The sequence below is a fragment of the Brachyhypopomus gauderio genome, chromosome 6, assembly GCF_052324685.1.
Source record: "Brachyhypopomus gauderio isolate BG-103 chromosome 6, BGAUD_0.2, whole genome shotgun sequence".
NCBI lineage: Eukaryota > Metazoa > Chordata > Actinopteri > Gymnotiformes > Hypopomidae > Brachyhypopomus > Brachyhypopomus gauderio.
This window is the reverse complement of record NC_135216.1, coordinates 29,543,974-29,567,585: the sequence shown is the minus strand read 5'-3', so window position 1 is coordinate 29,567,585 and position 23,612 is coordinate 29,543,974. Positions and strand designations below refer to the sequence as shown.

At 40.8% G+C, this 23,612-nt stretch overlaps 2 protein-coding genes across 5 annotated transcripts in view; one reads left to right on the top strand and one right to left on the bottom strand.

Moving 5' to 3' along the window:
* Positions 1 to 14,963, top strand: part of LOC143517634 (uncharacterized) — a 25,945-nt gene extending 10,982 nt beyond the window's left edge. The window contains exons 2-3 of one of the 3 annotated variants that reach the window (XM_077010353.1): positions 8,732 to 8,829; positions 14,836 to 14,963. The gene's annotated coding sequence lies outside the window, so the exon portion shown is untranslated. Of the gene's footprint in view, positions 1 to 4,758; positions 4,823 to 8,731; positions 8,830 to 14,835 lie in introns of those variants that run through there. The other 2 variants (XM_077010354.1, XM_077010355.1) reach the window with 2 other exon arrangements.
* On the bottom strand, positions 8,948 to 23,612 carry LOC143517632 (uncharacterized). 2 transcript variants are annotated; one of them, XM_077010350.1, is made up of 3 exons: positions 23,545 to 23,612; positions 15,267 to 15,409; positions 8,948 to 15,140 (listed from the first exon to the last, which is right to left on the bottom strand). In XM_077010350.1, exons 2-3 carry the CDS (start codon positions 15,356 to 15,358, stop codon positions 14,288 to 14,290), a joined length of 945 nt encoding a protein of 314 aa, XP_076866465.1. In that variant the 5' UTR covers positions 15,359 to 15,409; positions 23,545 to 23,612; the 3' UTR covers positions 8,948 to 14,287. The 2 variants fall into 2 exon arrangements, with proteins under 2 accessions (XP_076866465.1, XP_076866466.1); XM_077010351.1 differs by having other exon boundaries at positions 15,267 to 15,366; positions 23,545 to 23,592.

The window sequence follows — 23,612 nt, the reverse complement described above, 5'->3', positions numbered from 1 at the left end:
TCCTGGTGATGGGGTAGAGATGTCCTGGGTGATTGGGTCAGAGATGTCCTGGGTGATGGGTCAGAGATGTCCTGGGTGATGGGTCAGAGATGTCCTGGGTGATGGGTCAGAGATGTCCTGGTGATGGGGTCAGAGATGTCCTGGTGATGGGGTCAGAGATGTCCTGGGTGATGTGTTAAAGATGTCCTGGGTGATGTGTTAAAGATGTCCTGGGTGATGTGTTAGAGATGTCCTGGGTGATGTGTTAGAGATGTCCTGGGTGATGTGTTAGAGATGTCCTGGGTGATGTGTTAGAGATGTCCTGGGTGATGTGTTAGAGATGTCCTGGTGATGTGTCAGAGATGTCCTGGTGATGTGTCAGAGATGTCCTGGGTGATGTGTTAGAGATGTCCTGGTGATGTGTTAGAGATGTCCTGGGTGATGGGGTAGAGATGTCCTGGTGATGTGGTAGAGATGTCCTGGTGATGTGTTAGAGATGTCCTGGGTGATGGGGTAGAGATGTCCTGGTGATGTGTTAGAGATGTCCTGGGTGATGGGGTAGAGATGTCCTGGTGATGTGTTAGAGATGTCCTGGTGATGTGTTAGAGATGTCCTGGTGATGTGTTAGAGATGTCCTGGTGATGTGTTAGAGATGTCCTGGGTGATGGGGTAGAGATGTCCTGGTGATGTGTTAGAGATGTCCTGGGTGATGGGGTAGAGATGTCCTGGTGATGTGTTAGAGATGTCCTGGTGATGTGTTAGAGATGTCCTGGGTGATGGGGTAGAGATGTCCTGGTGATGTGTTAGAGATGTCCTGGGTGATGGGGTAGAGATGTCCTGGTGATGTGTTAGAGATGTCCTGGTGATGTGTTAGAGATGTCCTGGGTGATGGGGTAGAGATGTCCTGGTGATGTGTTAGAGATGTCCTGGGTGATGTGTTAGAGATGTCCTGGGTGATGTGTTAGAGATGTCCTGGGTGATGTGTTAGAGATGTCCTGGGTGATGTGTTAGAGATGTCCTGGGTGATGGGTTAGAGATGTCCTGGGTGATGGGTTAGAGATGTCCTGGGTGATGGGTTAGAGATGTCCTGGGTGATGGGTTAGAGATGTCCTGGGTGATTGGGTCAGAGATGTCCTGGGTGATGTGGTAGAGATGTCCTGGTGATAAGGTAGAGATGTCCTGGGTGATGTGTTAGAGATGTCCTGGGTGATGTGGTAGAGATGTCCTGGGTGATGGGGTAGAGATGTCCTGGGTGATGGGGTAGAGATGTCCTGGGTGATGGGGTAGAGATGTCCTGGGTGATGGGGTAGAGATGTCCTGGGTGATGGGTTAGAGATGTCCTGGGTGATGTGTTAGAGATGTCCTGGGTGATGTGTTAGAGATGTCCTGGGTGATTGGGTCAGAGATGTCCTGGGTGATGTGGTAGAGATGTCCTGGTGATAAGGTAGAGATGTCCTGGGTGATGGGGTAGAGATGTCCTGGGTGATGGGTTAGAGATGTTCTGGGTGATGGGTTAGAGATGTCCTGGGTGATGTGTTAGAGATGTCCTGCTGATGTGTCTAGTGTCTGCTCTGCCTTTGTTTTCGTTTCTATGGTTTCCACTTGCTTCCCACTTGTTTATTGGTTTCAGCTGTTCGTTGTTTCCTTGTTTGTTTAGTTTTGTACTTAGTTCCTTGATTTCCCAGTATACGTTTGTATATCAATGTTTCATGGTGGGATGTTAGAAGAGTTCTCTGGTTTATTCTGTAAGGTTGGACGTGTTTATTCACATTTCCTGTTGTCTTCTATTGTCTGGTTTATGCCTTGTGTGTTAGTATTCTAGCTTGTGTTCTCAATGTGTGTTTTATAGTCTTGGTTGTCTATATTATTTGGTTTGTGTGTAACATGGTCTTGTGACTTTATCTGGTTGTGTATCATGCTTTGTGTTATTCTAGGTCTGTTAGTCAACCTCAGTTTGTACAGTTTGTTCTGTGCTTGTAGTAACTGTCCGTTTATGTTCATTATAAATATAACCCTAGAGTTAACTCCGCTCTATCCTCTATCTTTATATGGTTTTAGTTCTTTGTGAGTATTTGTGTCTGAGTGTTTAAAAACCAGTTTGCCCAGGAAAACTCGAGCATTCCGTGTTAGCACGGTAGGGCTTAACGGAGTAATGAACCCAGTTAGCTCAAATACCCGCTCTCTATCGCCACTGCGTCCGCCCCATGAGTGTGCAATGCCTGCTACGTCACAATAGCCTCACTCTTTATTTATAGCATCACTCTTTATTTATAGCATCACACTTTTCACACTCTTTATTTCACTCCACACCTCTTCCAGCTCATCCTATTATATGTAGGTTCACTCCATTTTCACATACCTGTTCACTGGAGCTGATCTCACTAGCGTTGCAAATGTTGACCCAGTGTATATATAGTACTAACTTGAAGTACCAGGCAGGCTATCCAGGTACAATATTTGAATGTTGACACATGTCCAGTGCTGAAAACACATTTGAGTCTTAACTGGTCCACCAGCAGGATAATTCTGGCTCTGATCCAGTGTTGATCCTTTTACACTAAGTCATTTCATGGTTTTGAAACCTTTAGTACACCAAGTGTAGAAAATAGAGTAGATATGTCCCAAATTTGAAATGGCAGTTTTACTTTTGTAAACCTAGAAAACACGGTTTTATTTAACATAATGTCTATGTTGTGTATCTGGAATTCAATGCTGTGATGCCCCTTCAGACTCTATTAGAGAGCAGCGATCCAGAAAAGAAACACACACACCACATACACACACACACACACATGCACTCTCGCACACACCACATACATACACACACACACAAACGCATGCACACTCACACACACCACATACATACACACACAAACGCATGCACACATCCACTGTGAAGAGTGAGTTTGATTTCAGAATAAAACACAGTTACAGTTACACACCTATTTATTCATAGTTGTTTATTGCAGGTATTTGGCGCCCTCTCCTGGCAGCAGTGCAAATTTTGTGTTTTGCTTGCATTGAACCAAGCTGGATTTAAATACACAATACTTCAAAATATTCATTTTGCAATGGCCAATGAATGTTTAACTGAATACATTCTTATTAATGAAAAGTTATAATGCATCTTCAAAAATCTGCTGAATATACATTTCAATTAATTACAAATAACAATACAAAATATAGCCGCAAGCGGCGATTGGCGGGTTCACACACAAATAGGCATATTTTGGCCTCAATAGGCAAAAGGAAGCCCAAAAGGTCCTTTAGACCTAAAAGTGAAAAGAAGCTGTTTGGGTTTGGCCAGTGTGTGCTCTACAGATAGTGTGTGATGACATCTGCGTGTGTCAGAAAGGGAGACACAGAAATAGCACATCTGGCTAGGGCTGCATCTATGTGAACAATATAGGAAGGCCTATATTGTGTCTATACATGATTGGGCCTGTATATTACAGACAGAGAGAGATTGAGGGTGCCAGAGACTATGCTTTGTTAATTCACTCCTTGCACACCTTGCACGCCTAACATGACTGCCCGTGTATTCAAAGTATGAATGTAGTCTGCAAAGCCTGGCATTACATGACTGACATGACTGGCATGACTGACATAACTGATATGACTGAAATGACATCACTGGCATGATGAACAAAAGTAATATGACTGATATGACTGACATAACTGGAATGAGTGACATGACTGGCATGACTGTAATGACATGACTGATATGACTGACATGACTTATGTCTGACATGACTGGACTGACATGACTGATATGACTGGACTGAAATGACTGACATGACTGGACTGACATGACTGTTATGACTGGACAGATATGCATACAAACTATACATACATTTAGGTAGAAGTGTGTGTGTGTGTGTGTGTGTGTGTGGTAGTGTATGTACTGAAACTATGACAACATATACTAATACATACATACATAAGTATACATAGAAACTATACATACATATAGGTATAAAGGTGTGTGTGTCTGTGTGTTTGTGTGAGAGAGAGAGACAAAAAAGAAGCCAAATATCAGTTTGTATGAGCATGTGTTAGTCACTGAGATATGGGTGGGTATGGCTAGGGAAGTGTCATTGTGAATGCTATAGGAAGGCCTGCTTGTGCCTGTATGTGTGTGTGCCTGGTTAATAGACACAGAGAGATCTAGGTAGCCAGAGCAATGTTTACTTAGGGCACAGAGATGGGAGGGGGAATGTGGGTGAGAGTGTGAGAGAGACTGAGTGTGTGTGTTTCAGCTTGCGTGCGTGTGAGAAGGAGAAGGTGACAGAGGGACTTTACATGCATTCTTATGCATTGTATATAATACTGCACTGTAGAGCCATACGATAACCGATTTAGATGAAACTTGACAAATTTGTTCAGGATGGGATTCTGAATGGGCTTGTGCATTTTGGTCAGAATTGGGTAAAATATGAAAGAGCTTTAAGAATATGAATATTATATGTATCGATGCTGTCCATTAAAAAAATATTTAGCAGGTATAAGTGTCCTCAAATTCAAAATCTTTGGATTGTTTTTTGATTTCACACTCTGTAGAGTATTATAAGACTTTGCTTGACATGATAGTATGAAAATCCTAGGAGGAGTATGAAAAATGATGATTTCAAACTATTATTAACTGTAAATAAACTGTGCATTTTTTAATAGGACATGTAATGGGAAAGTTGTTCGCACTACTGCAAGGAATCAAAAGAGTCCAATTGCATGTTCCCAAGTGGAATTATGTAGGGGATACACTTGCTTTTTTTGCAATAGCGCCCCCCAGTGGCCAATCGACACCCGGCTGGATTATGTCATAGGGGGCGTGCACTTGTCCACACCCAAGAGGTTTCGTGCAGATCGACCAATGGTAAGCCTGTCAAACGCGTGCCGATCACTGATTGGCCGATTACGTCAGCCATTTTGGAAGTATGGCATGTCTGCTTTAGGACCTGGTTTCCAGAGGCCCATAGATGATGTCTGTCAAGTTTCATGTGGATCGGCCAATCTGAGTGCATGGGGCAAATTTTTGCATGTTATAGCGCCCCCTAGCAGGTGAGGTATGGCAACCACTGCGAGCTGCCCCAGACCCTCACACGGAAGCTGTCTGTGAAGTGCCATCTCATTACATGCAAGTTTTCTTAAGTTAGAGTTCCATATGTGCAAAATTTACTATTGAATTTACGCCCCCTCATTTGATTGGCTTATACTGACTAGGTAGTGAAGAAATTAGCATTTTTATTGGATACATTTTAAAGTTCAGACTCTTCTGAACGTTTTGATACCACATATGTGCACGTATGTGAAAAATCCAGGGACTAGTTCGCGCTCAAAGATGTGTGTGATTTTGCACATTATGCAAATTAACTCGAAATCTAAGTGGGCGGAGCTTAATGGTTGTATATTAATTGTCCTATTGAATTTAGTCAAGGAATGCATAGGAACTGGAATTTTGGTTCTAGGACCTACGGTGTAGGAGATATGGACAAAAAGTCAATATGGTCTGCTATAGCGCCACCATCAGGCCAATTTGGGGTCCCTGTATGGGAATCTGGTCCTTGGAGGTAACTGAACCTTTTTGCCAAGATTGGGTTTTCTAGGCATTACGGTCTAGGCTGCACGATGCATTTTATGTCAAAAAATGGGCAAAAGAATAAGAAAAATAAGAAATATAGCCGCAAGCGGCGATTGGCGGGTTCACACACCAATAGGCATTTTGGCCTCAGTAGGCAAAAGGAAGCCCAAAAGGTCCTTTAGACCTAAAAGTGAAAAAAAGCTGTTTGGGTTTGGCCAGTGTGTGCTCTACAGATGTAGAGTGTGATGACATCTGCGTGTGTCAGAAAGGGAGACACAAAAATAGCACATCTGGCTAGAGCTGCATGTATGTGAACAGTATAGGAAGGCCTGCACTTGTCTATACATGATTGGGCCTCTATATTACTGACAGAGAGAGATTGAGGGAGCCAGAGACTATGCTTTGTTATTTCACTCCTTGTACACGTAGCACGCCTAACATGACTGCCTGTGTATTCAAAGTATGAATGTAGTCTGCAAAGCCTGGCATGACTGACATGACTGGCATTACTGACATAACTGATATGACTGGCATGACTGGAATGACATCACTGGCATGACGAACAAAATTAACATGACTGATATGACTGACATAACTGGCATGACTGTAATGATTTGAAGATTTGACTGACATGACTGGACTGACATGACTGATATGACTGACATGACTTACATGACTGGCAGAACATGACTGGCATCACTGACATGACTGATATAACTGACATGACTGGACTGGCATGTCTGATATGACTGACATCACTGGTATGACTGACATATACTATACATATACTATAGATATGCATACAAACTATACATACATTTAGGTAGAAGTGTGTGTGTGTGTGTGTGTGTGTGTGTGTGTGTGTGTGTGTGTGTGTGTGTGTGTGTGTGGTAGTATATGTATTCAAACTATGACAACATATACTAATACATACATACATAAGTATACATAGAAACTATACATACATATAGGTATAAAGGTGTGTGTGTCTGTGTTTGTGTGAGAGAGAGACAAAAAAGAAGCCAAATATCAGTTTGTATAAGCATGTGTTAGTCACTGAGATATGGGTGGGTATGGCTAGGGAAGTGTCAATTGTGAATGCTATAGGAAGGCCTGCTTGTGCCTGTATGTGTGTGTGCCTGGTTAATAGACACAGAGAGATCTAGGTAGCCAGAGCAATGTTTACTTAGGGCACAGAGATGGGAGGGGGAATGTGGGTGAGAGTGTGAGAGAGACTGAGAGTGTGAGTTTCAGCTTGCGTGCGTGTGAGAAGGAGAAGGTGACAGAGGGACTTTACATGCATTCTTATGCATTGTATATAATACTGCACTGTAGAGCCATACGATAACCGATTTAGATGAAACTTGACAAATTTGTTCAGGATGGGATTCTGAATGGGCTTGTGCATTTTGGTCAGACTTGGGTAAAATATGAAAGAGCTTTAAGAATATGAATATTATATGTATCGATGCTGTCCATTAAAAAAATATTTAGCAGGTATAAGTGTCCTCAAATCCAAAATCTTTGGATTGTTTTTTGATTTCACACTCTGTAGAGTATTATAAGACTTTGCTTGACATGATAGTATGAAAATCCTAGGAGGAGTATGAAAAGTGATGATTTCAAACTATTATTAACTGTAAATAAACTGTGCATTTTTTAATAGGACATGTAATGGGAAAGTTGTTCGCACTACTGCAAGGAATCAAAAGAGTCCAATTGCATGTTCCCAAGTGGAATTATGTAGGGGATACACTTGCTTTTTTTGCAATAGCGCCCCCCAGTGGCCAATCGACACCCGGCTGGATTATGTCATAGGGGGCGTGCACTTGTCCACACCCAAGAGGTTTCGTGCAGATCGACCAATGGTAAGCCTGTCAAACGCGTGCCGATCACTGATTGGCCGATTACGTCAGCCATTTTGGAAGTATGGCATGTCTGCTTTAGGACCTGGTTTCCAGAGGCCCATAGATGATGTCTGTCAAGTTTCATGTGGATCGGCCAATCTGAGTGCATGGGGCAAATTTTTGCATGTTATAGCGCCCCCTAGCAGGTGAGGTATGGCAACCACTGCGAGCTGCCCCAGACCCTCACACGGAAGCTGTCTGTGAAGTGCCATCTCATTACATGCAAGTTTTCTTAAGTTAGAGTTCCATTTGTGCAAAATTTACTATTGAATTTACGCCCCCTCATTTGATTGGCTTATACTGACTAGGTAGTGAAGAAATTAGCATTTTTGTTGGATACATTTTAAAGTTCAGACTCTTCTGAACGTTTTGATACCACATATGTGCACGTATGTGAAAAATCCAGGGACTAGTTCGCGCTCAAAGATGTGTGTGATTTTGCACATTATGCAAATTAACTCGAAATCTAAGTGGGCGGAGCTTAATGGTTGTATATTAATTGTCCTATTGAATTTAGTCAAGGAATGCATAGGAACTGGAATTTTGGTTCTAGGACCTACGGTGTAGGAGATATGGACAAAAAGTCAATATGGTCTGCTATAGCGCCACCATCAGGCCAATTTGGGGTCCCTGTATGGGAATCTGGTCCTTGGAGGTAACTGAACCTTTTTGCCAAGATTGGGTTTTCTAGGCATTACGGTCTAGGCTGCACGATGCATTTTATGTCAAAAAATGGGCAAAAGAATAAGAAAAATAAGAAAAATACCAGCAATTACAATAGGGTTCCCACACTATGTGTGTGTGAACCCTAAAAATACCAGCAATTACAATAGGGTTCCCACACTATGTGTGTGTGAACCCTAAAAAAAAAAACAAATATAGCCGCAAGCGCCGATTGCGGGTTCACACACAAAAAGGCAAAAAAGCCCAAAGGCCAATTGAAGAATTACTCATTTGAGTTAATAAAGGCCCAAAAGATCAAAACAAATTGTATTGGCAAAATGATTCAGATCATAGAAGTTAATCACATCCTGTGATTAGGTTTGTATGTGTGTGTTTGTGTGTTTTTTTCATGTATGCAGTAAGGGCTTCTTAAGGCTTTTTTGTTTGGCTTGAGCCAAGGAATACAGCTGAAGTAGAATTTTGTTTCTAGGCCATACATATGTGGAAGATATTGGCAAAAGTCTTATAATAATTTGCTTTACCTGTCACGGTACAGCCCCTGACCCCTCCTCTTTGGGCGTGTGTTTATGTTGTCTACGTCTAGTCATCTGCGTCTATGGATCTCCGTGGTGGTAAAATAAGGATTTCAAGTCTTTTCAAGTCTTAAAGCTCAAGTCCGATTCCAAGTCCAAGTCAGTAAAGGTAAGTCTAAGTCAAGTCGCAAGTCTTCAGTTTAGTGACTCGAGTCGGACTCGAGTCCAAGTCATGTGACTTGAGTCCACACGTCTGACTTTAAGTATACTACTTTTTGCTAAGGGTATTCACACTGTAGTACTCACAAAAACAAATATACTTTAAAATCTCCTTACTCAATTTAAAATCTGTAAAGATTTGCACAAGGGCAACAAGATTTGTTCTATTAGTCCTACAGATGAACTTCTACATTACCACAGTTCCATCTGCTCAGTTCCTAAATAATTATCATTAATTATTTTTATTTGCACATTTCTCTCTCTGTTGGAAATACTCATTAAGGTTGGGAATGACCACGCGTTCTACTTCTGTTTTTGAAGTCTTCATTTCATTTAAGGTGTTCTGCAAATAATAATAATAATAATAATAATCTTTATTTGTATAGCACCTTTCATACATACATGTAACTCAAAGTGCTTTACAGTATAAATAAAAGAAACATTAAAAGGAGATAAGACAAAGACAAAAAGACAAAAAGAAAATGTTAAAAGAAATTAAAGATAAAAATATTAAAATAACATAAAAAGTAAAAAGTGAAGTAAGTAAGATAATAAAAAGTAAAGTAAATAAGATAAGAAACTCTATCTTAATAGTTTTAACTAAAAGCGGATCTAAACAGGAATGTTTTGAGACTGCTCTTAAAACTATGCAGGGATGAAATGCCTCTGAGCTCTTCAGGAAGAGAATTCCAGAGCTTTGGGCCATAGTGGCTAAAAGCACCCTCGCCAATCTTTAATCGGCTTTTAGGAATCACCAGTAGATTACTGTTTGAAGACCTGAGAGACCTGACTGGAACATATCTAACCATCATTTCACTTAGGTAAAGAGGGGCAAGACCATGAAGACATTTAAAAACCATGACTAGAACCTTAAAATCTATTCTAAAGCTGACAGGTAACCAGTGCAGTGAGTGGAGTGCAGGTGTAATATGATCTCTCTTTCTCCTGCGGGTCAGAACCCTTGCAGCCGCGTTCTGAACTCGCTGTAGGTGCGAAATAGAGCTCTTTGGAAGAGCAGATAGAACAGCGTTACAATAATCTAGCCTTGATGTGATAAATGCATGGACAAGTTTTTCACTGTCAGCAGGAGAGAGCATATCTCGGACCTTAGCGATGTTTCGAAGATGAAAGTAAGCTGTCTTGCATGTAGTCATGATGTGTGATTTGAAGCTGAGCTCATTATCAAAGGTGACGCCCAGGTTCTTAACACATTGTCTGGCTTTCAGATTCATTTGATTTAAATAAGTCTGGACATCATTCCTTTGTGAATCACTGCCAAGAACAAGAACCTCTGTCTTCTGTTTATTTAACTGCAGAAAATTGTCAGACATCCATGTCTGTATATCATCTATGCAGTCAAACAGTGAGCAAATTGATTTTAGGGCTTTAGGTTCTAGCGAAATATAAAGTTGAGTGTCATCTGCATATTGATGATAACTAATACCATGTTTATTAATGATGTGTGGTAATGGAAGCATATATAGGTTGAATAGTAACGGCCCAAGAATTGATCCTTGGGGGACACCACAAGTTATTTTTTGACGTGTGGAGGAAGAGGTACCTAATGCTACATAGTAATCACGCCCAGTTAGGTACGATCTAAACCAGTCTAAGACTAAGCCACTAAGGCCTACCCAGCTCTGTAGTCGATCAAGAAGTATTTCATGATCAACGGTGTCAAAAGCGGCGCTTAAATCTAGCAGAAAAAGGACTGAGAGTTTGCCTGCATCCTTATTCAATCTCAAGTCATTTACTACCTTAACTAGGGCTGTTTCAGTGCTGTGGAGAGCTCTGAAACCAGATTGAAAAGTGTCATTTATTTGATTTACTTTGACATAGTCATTCAACTGGATTGACACTACTTTTTCAATGATTTTGCTAAGAAAGGAAAGGTTAGATATAGGTCGATAATTATTAAGAATTGTGGGATCAAGATTTCTGTTCTTTAATAGTGGTTTAACCATTGCAGTTTTAAAAATTTTAGGGAATTCACCCAATTGCAGAGACTGATTAACAATCGTTAGAACTTCATTTGCTAATGAGCTCAGAACCTGCTTGAAAAAGCTTGTTGGTAAAGGGTCCAGTTCACAAGTAGAGGATTTTAGTGATGAAATCACATCAAGTAGTGTTACCATGTCAACTTCTTGGAAATAAGACATATTAAAGTTAGGCTGAGTAACTGATATAAGGGTTGATGGTCTATTAGTGCTTGTTGCTATGTTCTGCCTTATACTAGTAATCTTGTCCCTAAAAAATATAGCAAACTCCTCACATTTTTCAACTGAAACAGTCTCAGGGAAGCCACAGGAGGTGGGGTTTACTAGCTGATCTATGCTTCTGAATAAGACAGCTGAGTTATTATTGGATGAATTGATTAAGGTAGAGAAATAGTTTTTCCTTGCTGATTTCACTTCACTGTTGTAATTCTGCAATGTTGTTTTATAAATATCAAAATGTACTTGCAATTTTGACTTTCGCCAACGTCTCTCAGCCTGCCTACAATCTTGCCTAAATTTTACAATAGATGGAGTGTTTCTCCAGGGCATCTTAATTTTACCAGAGATTATTTTGGTTACCTTTGGTGCCACAGCATCAATACAGTTCCTAACTCTGTGTGTGAATGTTTCAACTAGCTCATTCCCATTTTCTGAGAGGGGAGGGAGGGACTGTATCATGTCTGTGAAGGCCACGGCACTGCCAGCACTGAGATAACGCTTGGTTATTGTGCGCTTTTCACTGAGTGTTCTAGTAGATAATGACATGTTGAAAAATACACCAAAATGGTCAGAGATTGCAACATCAGTAATTTCAGTATTATTAACCTCTATACGTTTAGAAATGACCAAATCTAAAATGTGGCCATGCTTATGAGTTGGGCCTGATACATGCTGTATGAGATCAAAAGAGTTAAGCATCCTCATGAATTCTGAAGTGATTGGATTTGTGGATATATCCATGTGAATATTAAAATCCCCAGCAATTAAAACATAATCAAAATCAATTAAAATCCTTGAAAGCATTTCTTCAAAATCTTCAAGAAAATCTGCATGTAGTCTGGGAGGATGATAGATAACAATCAAAAGAACTGAATAAGTACTGTTGAGTTTTACTGCCAGATATTCAAACGTAGGATGTTCCCCTAATGAGATCTGCTTACATCGGAATGCTTTATGGTAAAAACATGCAACACCACCACCTCTCTTATTTACTCTGGAGACATTAAAATAGTTAAAGTCGGGAGGTGAAGCTTCATTTAGCACTATTGCTCCATTGCTATCAAGCCAAGTCTCTGTTAGAAAAAGAAAGTCCAGACAGTAATCTTCAATTAATTTAGCTATTATAAAAGACTTGTTTGTGAGTGAGCGGACATTTAGTAAGGAGACTTTGAAGACTTGATGTGTTTGATCAGCATCGCTTACATCACTTGTGCATTTCACTGGGATCAAATTTTGTTTGTTACAATGTTTTGTACCCTTATGTTTTCTTCTGATTACATTTTTATTTCGATTCTGAGAGCCATGCCACCGGCTATTTAAAATAACTGGAATGTAGCACTGACTAGGAGCATGGGTTCCAGTGTGTCAGACCTGAGAATTCACTGAGTGTGCAGGAGAAGTGGGTGAGTTCCTGCAAGACAGCAGACTGTAGTGTTGCAGAACCTCTTCAATCTCCTGGAGTTTACCTCTGAGACTATGGACAGATTCTCTGACAGGAGATGGTGGGCTCCTTTGACTGACATTACTGACGTTACTGCTGGCGGTTGGGTGCGGATTCCGCATGTGAGTGATTCCATACATTAGATTGTCCACAAGCATTTGAGTCCCAGCCCTGTTAGGGTGAAGCTGATCAGGTTTAAAAAGCTCAGGACGCCTCCAAAAAATGTTGAAATTGTCAATGAAGTTTACCTTCCGATGTGCACAGGCTGTAGTGAGCCAGCTGTTTAGAGCCAGCAGTCTGGTAAAGTGACCACTGCCTCGACGTGCAGTTGGTATCGGTCCAGAAATGAACACTTCACACCGGGAAAACTCCAGAATGTCGAGCAGATGGTTAAAATCCTGTTTCAGTATCTCAGACTGTTGTTTGTAAACATCGCTAGAGCCGACATGTACAATCAGTCTTTCCGTAGCTGGATGGTCATGCAATATGTGTGGAATCATGGGTATCACTTCACAGACAGTAACACGAGGAAAGCAAAAGGCCTTAATACTGTTGCTCCATACATCTCTGATGACTGAGTCCCCAATTAGCAGCGTTTTGGGCTGTGGCGGTGTTCCTCGTCTTCTTTCACCGTTAATGCCTCGGCGGCTAACATGGTTACCACCCCGATGGCCAACATGGTTACCACCCCGATGGCCAGCATGGTTACCACCCCGATGGCCAGCATGGTTACCACCCCGATGGCCAGCATGGTTACCACCCCGATGGCCAACATGGTTACCACCCCGATGGCCAACATGGTTACCACCCCGATGGCCAACATGGTTTGCATCCCGATGGCTAACCCTCTTAGCATGCTTGTTAGCATGCTGCTGGCTAACACAGTTGGCAGCCTGGTGGTTGGTCCGCGAATGGCCAGAGTTATTTGCAAGCTTAGCAGCCAGACTGGAGTCGGATCTCTGATGCTGATTGGGGAGCGTTTGATGTCCTTGATGTCCTGGAGAGGGAGGCAGTATGTTGTGATGAGACTGCTCAGTTTCTGCTACTTCAGTTGAGGCAAGAGCTTCATATCTGTTATCGAGAAGAATGTTCTGTTCTGAAGATTGCTGCTTGCCGCCGCTGCTGTGCTGGTTTCTGCTACGTTCCTTCCCCCGAACAAGAGTCCAGCCCTTATCATTGTTGTTGTTAACAGGATTAGGAGTTGAGGCCAAGATGAGCTTAGGCTTTGCCCCCAGTACATCCCAGCGACAATGGAGAGAAACGTCTCTTTCTTTGCCAGTCACAGGGACGGTTTTGTCAGCGGTTTGTGTGGCAAGAATCGAGTCCAGATATTCTTCCTCCTCCCTTATAGAATGTAAGGTATGGATTCTTTCCTGAAGTTCTGCAACCCTCTGAGACAGTTTGATACACTCAGAGCAAATAGATGATGTGGAAGCATGAGGCATAATCGCAAAAGCACCGGGCACAAGGCTCAAATATCCAAGTTAAAAATCCAAAGTGCAAAAATAACACCCAATAAGTTCTGGCAGGTATTTCACAGCTGAAAACAATATCAGCTGCTGATAAAACAGTGCACAAAAACCACTCACAAGGATGAGGCGCAAAAAACAGTTCACTCGCAGTGTCGGACTGTCGGAATGTAAATAATGCTAAATAATCCTTTATAGATGAATGTAAAAAGCTTACCAAGTGAAGTAACGAGTAATGGATCCTTTTAACTTGTAAAAATAACTTGAATTTGTAGATATAACTCAAATAAATGAAAGGACAAGCAGAGCTGACAGAAAAGCGTCTGTACAGGAGGAAAGCAGGAAGTGATCAGCACTTACACAATGAGTTGTAATTTCTCTCAATTTACAAATAAACTTTCCAGCTTTTGATTCCAAGTCTTTCTCTTGTACTATGGAATGTCTTTTCAGTTTTTCAAAGTCTCTTAATGTTCTGCTATCTTCTAAGACAAAGAGAACACCAAGCCAAGATAACAGAACTTCTAACAATGAGTTGAAATTTGTTGGCATACTCAAAGTTCTAGTTCCCTGCTCTAACAGTTTGTGCAGGTCTTCTTGCTTAAACCTCTCTGCAAGTTCTGACAGATCACGTGCATACTGTCTGAGACGTCCTGCCTCTCTTTGCAGCTGTAAAGGATGTTTGCATTTCTGATACTGCTGAATCTCCTTAAGATGGTCACAGATGTTGTTTAGACTGCTGGAGATTATACCCACATTTTGTTTAAAGTTTTTCAGGGAGTTCTCTATGTCCTCTAATAGTTCGTTTCCTGCTTCTTGTTTGTTTTTGTTAGCTGTGTAGCTCTGCGATGCACCATATGCTGATCCTACTGCCCCTCCTGCCCCTGCTGCAACTAACAGGGAGAGTCCACCAGTGAAGGGAGCCAGGAGTAGCCCTGCTGCAGCTGCTCCTGCACCTGCTCCGATTGCTGAGGATTTTACTCCTTCTATATTTTCCTCAGTTAAAACTCTGTATTTATCTAGAAACGTCTCAGAGTTCTTCTTCAGACATTCAATGATTTTTTGGAGATCACCTTCATGTTCTTCATAACGTTTTATAAACTCATTGCTGTTCATCTGGAGATCATGGGCAATATTTCTACAATGAACACAAACAAAAATATACACATAAAACACATTACAATGAATAAAAAGACGGCTTGTAAAATCAAAGGTTTCTTAATTTATTCTTCTGTATAGTCACCAAATCATTAGTTCTACTAACCTCTCCTCAGCAGAGAAGGTTGGACGTTTTCCTTCCATACTGTCATCACTGTCATCACTGTCCTCTGCTATCTGGATTCCCTTTTCAGCCATGATTCAGTCTGGATGGATGATGTTCACACAGAAGTCTTCACACAGAACCAGCTGATTACCAAAATACAAAAATCAAATGTTCTTTTTGATTTTCAGTGATATTCAGTGTTCCTGTGCAGTTCTGGTTTCTTCTGCCGTTCTGCATCTATGTGTGATTATTGGGGTCCTGACAGTTTTCTCATTCCTCATTTCCAGTTTTGTATATGTATTAATATAATGGGTTCTGGATGGTTAAACATTAATATAATCGGTTCTGGATGGTTATACAGTATATAATGGGAATTTAGACTCTGTCCAGTTCAGGTTTAGATTTAATTTTACAAGACACACCATCACACATTGTTAAACGTTAGGGTCCAAGCCAAGTGTGGCCAAGATGATCAAAACCCCTGAGACAATCAAACCTCCTGAGACGATCAACCCCCCTGAGACGATCAACCCCCCTGAGACGATCAACCCCCCTGAGACGAGTAGTGTACAGTACAGTATCCAGTATGCGACAAAAGCAAACCACACGGTGTCACACGAAGGTGTAATGATCCACCTATTTATCTTTTCACACCAAAGATTAACACTTCTGCTGGTCCTGAAATATCGGACTGTTTATCAGTTTTGAAAATAAATGAGGAGAGAGGGAGGAGGAGAAATGCTGAAAGGCCTTTCAGAACAGCTACAGTTACAGCTTTCACTTTGGAATAGAAGTTTAATGTTAGTTCAAAACACCTACTTGGCGTTATTACATGGATAAATACCAGTAGCCTACAAAAAAATTTACATTAATATTTACAGTATTTTGTGATCAACTGATTCTTGTCCAACACTGAAATTCAACAATAATGAATTTTCCCATCAATCCTGTGAACTCTGGAAACTTACAAACTCAGAAAACTAGATGAATTAAACAATTCAGCATTGCTGATGTACTGCATATAGTTGGTTTCAGTAATGGAAAAATACATGATGACCTTTATTTGGGGCAGTCATGGTCCTGTGGTTCTGTGAAGGGCCGGCCCTGCACACACTAGTGATTACTAGGGGACTGTGGTGCACACACACACACACACACGCACACACACACACACACACACACACTAGTGATTACTAGGGGGCTGTGGTGCACACATGCCCAGAGCGGTGGGCAGCCCTAGCCCGGCGCCCAATTGGGGTTAGGTGCCTTGCTCAAGGGCACCTCAGTCATGGCCTCAGGCCTGGGAATTGAACCCACGACACTCCGGTCACAAGACCAGTTCCCTACCACAGGATCATGACTGGCTCTCCCTTTTTATCTGAAACAAATCCAAAATGCTGTCAGTCTGTAGCAGTGGTGTTTTTCTTTGAAACCAGCTCGCTTGACTCACAACTAACACTCATTCATCATTGTGGCTTTTTCCCCTCTGTATGATCTCAGTGAACACCACCACTCCATAACCAATCAGTGAGCTCCAACTGCTGACCCCTCCCACAGATCTTTATAATGGATGCACAAAATGTTTTTAAAAATGTCCCAGTACAGATTTGGCATGTTGCGTCACGTCAGGGCCGGTCCTTCCATTAGGCGACATAGGCAAATGCTAGGGGCGCCGTCTGTCCAGGGGGGCGCTCGCGTGCATGCGTTTATTTTTTTTGTTTGTTTTGTTTTTTTAACAAATGAACAATTAAAAAATGTGAAAACAAGCAAAGTCCACATAATCATAATTTCATTGTTTAATAATATTAGTCAAATTAATAATTCTTATAATAACAACACACGACACCTATCACCCGCGCACCAACCCGCCCTCCCCCGCGCGCTCTGCGCACCTCGTTACTGTTTCTCTGTGGGGAAAAAGACACCACAGAGTGAGTGACATCTCCTCGTAAAGACGTCAAAAAGGCAGAAGTCCTCTGGTGCCCAGGGTAGAAAAATGAGAAAAGTGGAGGAAGAAAGGCGGCAAAAAACAGGTAATATAATGGTAATATGTGGTGAATTAACACTAAACCATTGGCGTCAGGGACTTCAACGCCTTCTCTGAAGGTTAATTTATCTTAAAAAGGATGCTTTATCTATTATATGTAATATATGTTAATAACGCTTCACCAATAATTTGTATTTTTCCTATAAATCAGCTTTTAAATCCACTTTTCGTACTTGTGCTGGAAAAAAACCTCAGCGGTGAAATAAAAAATCAACCAATCAGAATATTTCACACCGTTGTTTCTAGGTAAAAGAGAGAAATGACCTTTTACATTGAGAGCTTTTATTATAGATTGGCAGTTTTATCACCCAATCATATTATCGAATTAGAATCGTGGGGGCATGCACTAATGGTCTCTCATTTTTATTTGAAACAAATCCAAAATGTTGCCAATCTGTAGCAGTTGTGTTTTTCTTTGAAACCAGCTCGCTAGACTCACAACTAACACTCAATCGTCATTGTGGCTTTATCCCCTCTGTATGATCTTAGTAAAAACCGCCACTGTCATCATACTGCCTAATTCTAGTAGGTGCTATGAGATTAGCTTAGCTCAGCAAGTTTTCTGTTCATTGCAGATGCACTTTTGAAGTAATAATGTTGCAGTAGGCAAACTGCCCTGATTTGCACTGGTGGTAGTTGTTGTTTTTTATTTTTATTTTTTATTATTAATATTTAAAAGTTGTTCTCTACACTACATTATGTGAAATAGTTTTAAAATATTTTTTGTGCAACACCTTTATATTTATTGCTTGTTATATGGTAATATTTAAGTCATTTGCTTTTTATTTGTTTCTTTAATAGTGACACAATCAACACAATGATTGATGATACAGGGGGCACCAACCAAAATCTCGCCTAGGGCACCACATTGGTCAGGGCTGGCACTGTGTCACGTCACGTGGTTAATATACTGCCACAATTTTACAATACTGTCATCATACTGCCCAATCCTAGTAGGTGCTATTATTAGCTTAGCTCAGCAAGTTTTTAAAATAAATATATATTTCATTGCGGATGCACTTTTGAAATAATAACAATGTTGCAGTAGGCAAATTGCACTGATTTGCACTGGTGGTAGTTGTTTTTTATTTATTTAAAAAGTTACAATTTGTTCTCTGCACTACTTTATGTAAAATAGTTTTTAAATATTTTTCGTGCAACACCTTTATATTTATTTCTTGTTCTACGGTAATATTTATAATTCATTTGCTTTTTATTTGTTTCTTTAATACTGATACAATCAACCCGATGATTGATGATGCAGGGGGCACCAACCAAAATCTCACCTAAGGCACCACATTGGTCAGGGCCGGCTCTGTGTGTGTGCACCAAGGCCCCTAGTAATCACTGTGTGTGTGTGTGTGTGTGTGTGTGTGTGTGTGTGTGTGTGTGTGTGTGTGTGGTGGGTATGAAAGATGTGTGTGTGTGTGTGTGTGTGTGTGTGTGTGTGTGTGTGTGTGTGTGGAGTGGGTATGAGAGAGATGTATGTATGTGTGTGTCTGTGTGGTGTATATGTGTGTGTGTGTAGTGGGTATGAGAGATGTCTCTATGTGTGTGTGTGTAGTGGGTATGAGAGAGATGTATGTGTGTGTGTGTGTGTGTGTGTAGTGGGTATGAGAGAGATGTATGTGTGTGTCTTTGTGGTGTATATGTGTGTGTGTGTAGTGGGTATGAGAGAGGTGTGTGTGTGTGTGTGTGTGTGGTGTATATGTGTGTGACTGTGTGTAATGGGTATGAGAGAGATGCAGGTGTGTGCGCGTGCGTGTGTGGGGGAGGGGGAGACATTCAAAAATAACTGACACTCTGAGTGGAGAAGCCTTGTTTTATGTGATTTGCACCCTCCGAACAAATGGTCGTAGTTCGGGACCCATTTAACTTATCGCTTCACCGAAGAGATCGTGTGAGAGGACCCCTTGCTGATGATTTTGATATATTTTGGTGTGGTTTGACCAAAAAATGACTGATTTATGACAAGTTAAAAACACACAAATATCTCAACAAAGCCAATTCTGATTCTGATACATTTATATGGGGGCGAATGGGCCACTTTTCTGTGTCTAGTGCCAAACAAATGCTCACAACTCTAAAACTAATTGATCAAATGATTAGATATCTCGGCGTGACAGAAAGGACAAGTTTCTCTCCCATTTAAAATTTAAATGGAGCTTCTAGGTGAAGGTTTAAAGATTTTACAACAGTTTATCCACGAGTTTTGAAAATGTTTCATGCCAGCACACACTAACTGGCAGTAAAGATTTGAAATTCTGAACATTCCACCATTTATTTAAATAGGGCTTTTTTTTTTTACTCAATTTTATTAAAATCTATAACTCTAATTGACTCCAAAAACGGATAGCACACCTGTCAGTTCGAACGGAGTCTGTACGTTAAGCGGTTCGGGCCGCATTAATTGCAGAAATTTTGGAGAAGAATAATAATAAAATGAGGTATGAGAGAGATAAGATAAGATATACTTTATTGTCCCCAAGGGGAAATTCTTCTTGGCCTTCACATGCATCCTGCTGCAGCATCTACAATCATTCAAACATTCTCACATCATTACATACAATAACACACTTTACATAAAAACCATTTTAAAATTGGCATCTTTGTATTGCACATTCCCTCTAACATAGCACAAGTATCGCACAGCCCTAGACATTACTATTTAAGACTATTTAAGAGCTTTATAGAAGCTGGTACAAATGAGTTCTTATATCTATTGAGCCGACACCTTGGCATCATATACCTTCTACCAGAGGGAAGGAGTTGATATTCATGGTGAAGCACATGAGATACATCGGCCACTATCTTCTGAGCTCCTTTGAGCACAGACTGTTCATAGACAGACTGAAGTGTGTTATATTCTTTTTTCCCCAATAACCTTCATAGCAGTTTTGACCAGATAATTGAGCTGAGATTTTAACTTCACTGAGAGATTACCGTACCATGACTGTATCCCGTAGCTGATCAAGCTTTGTAAAACTGCCCGATAAAACAAAAACATTATTTCCTGGCCCAGTCCATACAACCTAAGCCTTCGGAGAAAGTACAATCTCTGCTGCAGTTTAGTACATAAACTTCCTACATGGGCTGTCCAGGTAAACAAATTATCAATATAAACACCGAGGTATTTATAAGAGCTAACCTGTTTAACAGGGATATCATGGATAATCACAGGACAATGGTCACCAAAGGCTCTAGGGTCAAATACCATCTCCTCTGTTTTACTCACATTTACAGTGAGATTATTAATGTCACACCACTGGACAAAACTTTCTATTTCAGAATAATAATTAGATGCACCACAATCTTTATATAGTAAACTAAGGATGGCAGTATCATCCGAGAACTTCAATACATAGTTGCCTGGGTGTCTACTCACACAACCATTCGTGTACAAAGTAAATAACATAGGTGAACTCACACAACCTTGGGGTGCACCTGTACTAATGGATTTAGGATCTGAAAGAGTCCCATTGACATTCACATACTGCATATGATCAGTCAAAAAAGAAAAATACCACTTGATAATAAAAGGATTAATGTTCATTTGTTTCATTTTGTCCAGTAGTAAGTGGGGCAGAAGGCAATTGAAAGCTGAGCTAAAATCAATAAAAAGCAGACGTGCATAACATTTATGATCTTCTAAATGCCTTAGGACCAGATGGATCAGAATGTTAATTGCATCTTGTGTGCCTCGTCCCTGTTTGTAAGCAAACTGAAAAGGATCTAACAAGGGTGTTACATCAGTTTTGAGCAAAGACACAACATATTTCTCTAAGCATTTCATCACAACCGAAGTTAATGCTATAGGCCTGTAATCATTACTGTCAACTGGACATGACTTCTTTGGAACAGGGATAATGATAGTTTTTTTTCCAAAGTGTAGGAACAGTATGCAAGTCCAATGACTGCTGGAAAATTGGACACCAAGCTGGGGTGAGTTCTTCTGCACAAGTCCTTAGTAATAATGCAGATATTCTGTCAGGACCTGTGGACTTCTTGGTACACAGACTAAAAAGTCTCTGGACCTTTTGTGGATCCACAACCAGCCTGGAGTCAGGGTCGCATAAAACAGTTTCCAACACACTATTACATTCTTGAGTGGAATTTTGCATCTCAAACCTAAGATAAAATTCATTTAGTTCATTGGCCATGTGCAGCTCATCCTTGGTAACAAGCTGGTTACCTTTTGTTTGCATTTGAGTTATGACTTTCATACAACCCCACAGTTTTCTGGAGCGTGCAGTTTGGAGATGTTGTTATTTGAGTTATGACACATACAACCCCACAGTTTTCTGGAGCAGTTTGGAGATGTTGCTCAATAATATCCCTTTGATGTTTCCTTGCTTCCTTCAGCATCTGATCAAGCTCCTTTTATACTTCTTTCAACTTAGCTCGGTCCTGGTTCCTGAAGGCAGCTTTTTTCTTATTAATACAGTCCTTTACTTGCTTTGTTATGTGTGGCTTATTGTTAGGATATATAATTATTTCTTTTTTAGCTAGAACATTATCCACACAAAAAGTAATATAGTCAGTTACTGCATCTGTAGCTTCATTAACATCCGCATTGTTAAATATATCCCAGTCTGTACACAAAAAGCAGCCTTTCAGTGCTTCTATTCCATCCTTCTCCCACAGGGTCACCGTTTTAACCACTGGTTTGCTGCGTTTAAGTAAGGTCTTTTAAACTGGTATTAGGTGAACTGTGCTGTGGTCAGAGTTTGCCAAGGGAGGTTTGGATTTTGCAGTATAGCCATTCTTAATATTACCATAGCATTTATCTAGGACTTTGCCTTCTCTAGTTCCACATTTAACATACTGAAAAAGCCTGGTAGAACTGTTTCCAATTTACAATTATTAAAATCACCTACAATAAAAATCGGAGCACCGGGTGAGCGCTGGAGCTGTTTATGAACACAGTCTGATATACTGTAGCAAGTGCTGCTCTCGTTGCATTTGCGCTAGGTGGCACATAGACCGCGCAAATAGTCACGTTCCCAAATTCCCTCGGGTGATAAAACGGCCTTAAGCTTAAGCAAAGAAGTTCAACGTCAGGATTACAGACCTTTTATCTCACTGTGTACTGTTTGCACCAGTAGTTACAAACACACAGACGCCCCCACCTCTGTCCTTTCCTGACGATTCATTCCTATCAGCACGGACAAGAGAGAATCCATCTACTTCAACCAAGGAATTGGGAATATCCTGGTGAAGCCACGTCTCTGTGAACACCATGAGACTTGATTGACGGTACTCGAAACATGTCCTGGTGTTGATGCGAAGCTCCTCCATTTGTGAGGAGTTGCATAGAATCATAGAGGGCAGCGGGGGTCTATATCCCCTCCGTCTTAAACGCCGTCTTACACCCTCTCGGCTGCCTCTCTTCCGCTGTCCCCTATCTCGTACGGGCTGTCGTTTGACTGCCTCAGGTAAGGTTATCTCCAATGGAGGTCCCGAAACCCGGAGTGAGAGCAATTCAGCTCTGGAATATATAAAAAGAGGCCGGCTGTTCTCCGCTGGAGTTGTTTGGCATACAAAAAAAAACCCCCATATAATGACGGTCAAAACCAGAATTTGTGCCCAAGTCGCCATATTCTAATTAACAAACAATTCTAATAAAACAAACAATTGTGCAGCAGCAGTAGCACGTGAGTCCGAGTCGCCAGCAGAGCAGCGCCACCAATAAACAATCCTGCTTCATGTGTGTATGTATCATATTTTTCCAATGACAAAAAATCCTCACCCATAAAAAATAATTCTGTTGTATCGCCTGTCGCCACTGGCAAGTGAAATAATTATATTACTCGCAAATTAATATTTATGGTCGTGATTGCGACCATTTTAGTCTGGAGCCCTGGCATGTGCCTCTTCATTTTCAAGATAAAAGACAAATACAAAATTAGAAGAGTAGCCTATTAATTTTTTTACAAGCTGTCCGTGACCCACCAGTTGACAACCACTGGTGTACCTAGTACAGTAAAACACGCTTAACTCGGGTATAATAGAAAACTACACAGCAAGAACCACACTCTTTTTACGTGGCCTCGTGTAAAGCGAACAGAAACGAATGCAAATCCGCCATTTCTAAGATAAAATGTGATTTGTGACATCTGATAGAACACTATTTTATGAAACTTTCTAAAACACATTTGTATCCTATTTAGGGATAGTATATATATATATATATGTTTAACCGATAGGAAAAGTGGTAAAATACAAACATACCAAGACAAAAACAGAGAGCTTGTTTGCGTCTCCTTTTCCTGAAGTCCCTCTTTCGCTTTCGTTCTCAC

Bases quoted from the DNA above. Each gene is read 5' to 3' on its own strand.
- LOC143517632 (XM_077010350.1), bottom strand. From the start codon at position 15,358: ATGGCTGAAAAGGGAATCCAGATAGCAGAGGACAGTGATGACAGTGAT. The intron at 15,141-15,266 runs GTTAGTAGAACT...TGTTCATTGTAG, and splicing joins ACCTTCTCTGCTGAGGAGAG to AAATATTGCCCATGATCTCC.